Source organism: Echinops telfairi, unplaced genomic scaffold (genome assembly GCF_000313985.2).
Source record: "Echinops telfairi isolate 266 unplaced genomic scaffold, ASM31398v2 ScPeMD7_7457;HRSCAF=8495, whole genome shotgun sequence".
Lineage (NCBI taxonomy): Eukaryota > Metazoa > Chordata > Mammalia > Afrosoricida > Tenrecidae > Echinops > Echinops telfairi.
The window spans coordinates 44,256,808-44,261,914 of record NW_022111357.1 but is presented as its reverse complement, the minus strand read 5'-3'; the positions used below and the strand labels follow the sequence as shown (position 1 = coordinate 44,261,914).

Sequence of the window (5,107 nt, the reverse complement as noted above, 5' to 3'; positions counted from 1 at the left end):
TTCATAAGTCTCCTTGAGCAAACCCTCACTGTCAGCCCGAGGTGAGAGCGGAAGGCCTTCTTGGGTCCTGGCTTAGCATGTTCACAGCCCTGTGCATGATGGGCGGGTCCTTCTGTTGTGGAGGCGGTGGTAGTTGGAAGTCCCATGGAGCCAGTTCCGACCCACAGCGACCGTCCACACAACAGAAGGCGATGCTGCAACGGTCCGTCTTCACTACTGTGCCGTGCCGGAGCCCATTGTTGCTGCCACGGGGTCCACACATCTCCTGGAGGGCCTTCCTCCCCTCCTCTGTGCGCCCCTCTGCTCTCCCAACCCTGGGTGTCCTTCTCCAGGGACTGGTCTCGCCAGACAGATGTGTCCAAACTATGTAGACAAAGTCTTGCCATCCTTGCCTCTAAGGCAGCAAGCACCCTTTTGCACGTCTTCCGAGACCGATTGGTTTGTCCTTTTAACAATCCGTATTCCTCTCCAGCACCACAATTCCAAGACATTGATCATTCTTCAGTCTTGAAGAAACATCCAACTTTCACATGCATAGGAAGCAATCGATGAGGCCATGGCTTGGATCAGGAGCACTGAGTTCTCACAGTAACGTCTTTGCTTTTCAATACTCTAAAGAGGTCTGGTGCAGCAGGTGGACCGAGTGCAACGCATCTTTGGGTCTCTGCTCCTTCCGTGAGCATTGACTGTGGATCCAAACGAGACAAAATCCTGGACAACAGTAACCTGTTCTCCACGGAGCATTAGGGTACCTAGTGGTCCAGGGGTGAGGATTTGGGTTTTCTCTACATTGAGTCATCGTCCACACTGAAGGCTGCCATCCTGGATCTTCGTCAGTAAGTGCTTCGTGTCCCCCTCACTTTCAGCCAGCAAGGTGCTGTGGCTGGCCTGCCCCCAGTCCTGATGTCAGATTCTTTTCCATAGAAGCCAGCATACAGATTGAACGAGGATGGCGAGAGGATTCAACCCTGTTGCACACCTTCCCTGATTGTCAGCCACGCGGTAATCCCTTGTTCTGTTCACACAACTGCCTCTCGATCCAGGTCCAAGTTCCTCGTGAGCACAAGGAAGTGTCCTGGAATTCTCGTTCTGCTCAAAGTTCTCCACAGTTTGTAATGATCCACACAGTCAAATGCCTTGGAATAGTCGATGAAATACAAGCAAACATCTTTCTGGTATCCTCTGCTTTCAGCCAGGGATCATCTGACATCAGCAATGAGATCCCTTGTTCCACGTCCTTTTCTGAATCATCTGGTAGCTCCCTGTCAATGGACTGCTGAACCATTGTTGGATGATCTTGGGCAAAATCTTGATGGCATGTGGAATCAGCAGTACGAGTCCATAGTTTTGAGGATCCTGTGGGGTCCCCTTACTTTGGAATGGACACAAATACGGGTCTCTTCCAGTCAATTGGCCGGGTAGCTGTCTTCCAGATTTCCTGGCCTAGATGAGTGAGTGCTCCCAGTATGTCCTCAGCTTGTTGAAACATTTCCATTTGGATTCCATCAATTCCTGGAACCTTGTTTTTGGCCAATGCTTTCAGCGCACCTTGAACTTCTTCCTTCAGCACCATTGGGTCTTACTCACATGCTACCTCCTAAAATGGTGGGATAGTTCTTTTTGGGACAGTGATTCTGTATGTTCTTTTCATCTTTTCTGGATGCTTCCTGCATCATTCAACATTTTGTCCACAGACTCTTTCAAGATTGCAGTGCGAGGCTTCCACTTTGTCTTGAGTTCTGGATTCAGATATGTCGAGCATGTTCTTCCCTTTTGCTTTCTAACGCTAGATCTTTGCGCGTTTCATTATACTATTTGGCTTTGTCTTCCCGAGCTGCCCTTTGAAGTTTTATATTCAGTTCTTTGACTTCATCCTTTCTTCCATTTGCTTTAGCTACTCTACGATCTTAGTCCCTTCTGACCTCCACTTTGCTTTTTTTTCTTTCTTTCTTGTCTTTTCAATGACCTTTCGCTTTCTTCATGAATGATGCGCTTGATGTCCTCCCACAGCTCGTCAGGCCTTCTGTCATTAGTGTTCAGTGCGTGAACTCTGTTCTTGAGATGCTCTTGGACTTCAGGTGGGGCAGACTCAAGGAGGTATTCTGGCTCTCATGGATGAGTTTTCATTTTCTTCAGCTGTATCCTGCATTTCTGTATGAGCAATTGATGGTCTGTTCCACAGTCAGTCCCTGGCCTCGTTTTGCCTGCTGAAATTGAGCTTTCCCATCTTCTCTTTCCACAGATGTAGTCAACTTGATTGTTGTGCCTTCCATCTGAAGAAGGCCATGTGTACTGTCGCCTTTTGTGTTGTTGAAAAAAGGTATTTGCTATAAATAGGTCGTTGGGTTTGCAAACTTCTATCATGCGGCCTCCAGGTTCATTTCTATCAAGTCCATGGTTTCCAACGACTGTTTCCTCTTTGTTTCCAACTTTTGCATTCCAACGCAAGATGCATGCGTTATCAATGCATCTTGATTGCATGTATGATCAATTTCCAACTGAAACGTTACTGGTAGCATTCTTCAGTTTCTTCACTAGCTCTTGTGGTTGGTGCATACATTTCAGTAATCATAGGATTGGTTGGCTTTCCTTGAAAGTAGATAGGTATAATCCGATCACAGACAGCATTGTACTTCATGGTGGACCTTGCGATATCCTTGTTGGCAATGAACGCCACGCCGTTCCTCTTGATTGTGTCACTCCCGGCACGGTAAATCATATGACCTTCTGATGCAAAATGGCCAATGCCAGTCCACTCCAGCTCACTAATGCCTAGGACAGCAGTTCTCAACCTGTGGGTTGCGACCCCTTTGGGGGCCGAAGGACCCTTTCACAAGGGTTTCCCGATTCATAGCAGTAGCAAAATGACAGTGATGAAGTAGCAACGAAAATAATGTTATGGTTGGGGGGTCACCACCACAGGAAGAACTAGATGAAAGGGTCGCGGCCTGAGGAAGGTTGAGAACCACTGGCCTAGGATATCAATCTTGATTCATTCCATTTCATTTTTGACCACTTCCGATTTTCCTAGTTTCATATTTCGAACATTCCAAGTTCCGATCATTAGCAGCGGTTTGTTGGGCAGCGGTTTCTCCTTTCCTTGAGTTGCTCCCCCCAGCGAATGAGGATCCCGAAGGCTCCAATCCTCCGGGCTACACCCGACTCAGGTCACCGTGAAGGACTCCACTCTGAAAACTCCGCAGTCACATTTTGAGTGCCCTCCGGCCTTAGGGGCCCAGCCTCCGGCCTGTCTCCCACGATGCTCTGCTTCCAGTCCATCCATTAGGCCTGCAGTCTCTGACCATGCACAACCAAGGTTGTCAACAGCTTCTTCCTCTGAAGTGGGGGGCCGAGCCCTTCGTTGTCTGTTCTTGGTCTGGAAGCTCCCCTGAAACCTGCTCACTTGGGGTGACCCTGCTGGCATGTGAATAGGTGTTCCCTGGGTTAACTTTCAGAGTGATCACATTTCTGGTTGTTTTTAAGGAGAGGTGAATTTCGGGGGGGTCCTTACTCCATGTTTGTTGATGACCTTGTCTCTCTTTAACCTATTCCATCGAAGCTCCCAGTTTCCTAGTTCATTTCTCTGCTTAAGACTCCACATATAACCAGCTGACCTTGACCTCTCTCCCTGACACTTCTATCCCACAGCCTGTCAACACCCCAACTTCAACCTCCCAGACATGTCACGCTCCAACACCCTTCTTTCTCCCCTTCTGCATTGGTAGGGACTCCCTCCTCCCAGTTTTGGGGACTCCCTCCTCCCAGTCTTGGGGACTCCAACACCTAGGGGCCATCACAGTCCATTCACCAGCCCATCTGGTCGGCTCGTAGATCCAGGATCTGCTGAATGGCAACACTGGTTTCCATCCAGCCTCTCTGTCTCTTCCCAGCACAGCAGGCAGAGGGCTCTAGGGACACACGGGAAGCTAAGTCTCACCTGTGCTCAACCCACAAGATCTGAGTCCCCCTTCCCATGTTCCCCTGCACCATCTCTCTGGCTCCTCCGCCTCCTCGCCATCCCAGCCACAGTGGTCTTGTGTGTTCCTCAAACACAAGCTTGCCCCCACCTGCCGCTCACCCCCACAGCTCCCCCTCCTGGACCCTCCCTGCTCACTAGCCCCTCCACACCCATGGGACTGGACACCGCCTCCGCACCCCAAGCCCCTTACTTGGCTTCCTGTTGCTCTGAGCCTGATGCTGCTCTGTGTATACGTGTCCTTATTCATGGACCTGGACTCCTTGTCCTGCCTTCACTCATGTCCTCGTGCCTGGCATATCGTCCCGGGAACGTGTTGAATGAAGTCAACATGTTTGGGGACGTGAGTGTGTGACTCTGAGAGTCTGGGTGTGAACGGGTGACATGTAGCCGGGGAGAGGAGGGCTGCATACGTGGCTGTGGGGGCGAGGGGACGGGTAGGTGTGTGGGCGAGGCCTGCAGACAAGTCATGTGGCTAGGCAGCTGAGGTGAGGAGGGGCAGACCCTGACCCAGAGTGCCCCACCCCCCCAGAAGCGGATGCAGCAGATCATGTCCCACTGCTTCCTGTCTGTCAAGTCCAAGCTGGAATGTAAGCTGGGCTACTTTGACCTCATCGGCTGCGATTTCCTGATCGATTCGGACTTCAAGGTGTGGCGGTGCTGGGGGCAGGGGTGAGGGGGGGTGACAGGACCCCAGGATAGGCCCAAGCAGGTAGGCACGCCATTTGTGCACACCCTGCCCTGACAGCCCAGCCAGATCCCACCCTGCCCCGCTCAGTCAGCCCTGTGGTGGGCGAGCCCAAGAGGCTGAGTTCTCTGTATTCTGGTGGAACAGAGTTCTACCCCTTCCTTGGGGCAGCCCCAGACCCTGGCGTCCCTCAGAGCCTCAGCTCCCAGGCAAAGGAGGAGTGGGGTCACCCACACAAAGGCAGCTGGGGCTGGGAGGGCCCGGGCTGCTGACCAGTGTCCGCCGCAGGTCTGGCTGCTGGAGATGAATTCCAACCCGGCCCTGCACACCAACTGCGAGGTCCTGAAGGAAGTGATCCCAGGAGTGGTGATGGAGACCCTCGGTAAGCCCCTGAGGAACGGACACACACCCTCGGTGCCCTCTGCCCCTGGCCACTATTCCCC

The 5,107-nt window shown here is 51.9% G+C and overlaps 1 protein-coding gene across 1 annotated transcript in view; it reads left to right on the top strand.

The window, feature by feature from the left end:
- Nucleotides 1–5,107, top strand: part of TTLL10 (tubulin tyrosine ligase like 10) — a 73,248-nt gene that overhangs the window by 66,859 nt on the left and 1,282 nt on the right. Inside the window, exons 12-13 of the mRNA XM_045299237.1 lie at nucleotides 4,509–4,625; nucleotides 4,953–5,046. Coding sequence (XP_045155172.1) covers nucleotides 4,509–4,625; nucleotides 4,953–5,046 — 211 coding nt within the window. The remainder of the gene's footprint in view (nucleotides 1–4,508; nucleotides 4,626–4,952; nucleotides 5,047–5,107) is intronic.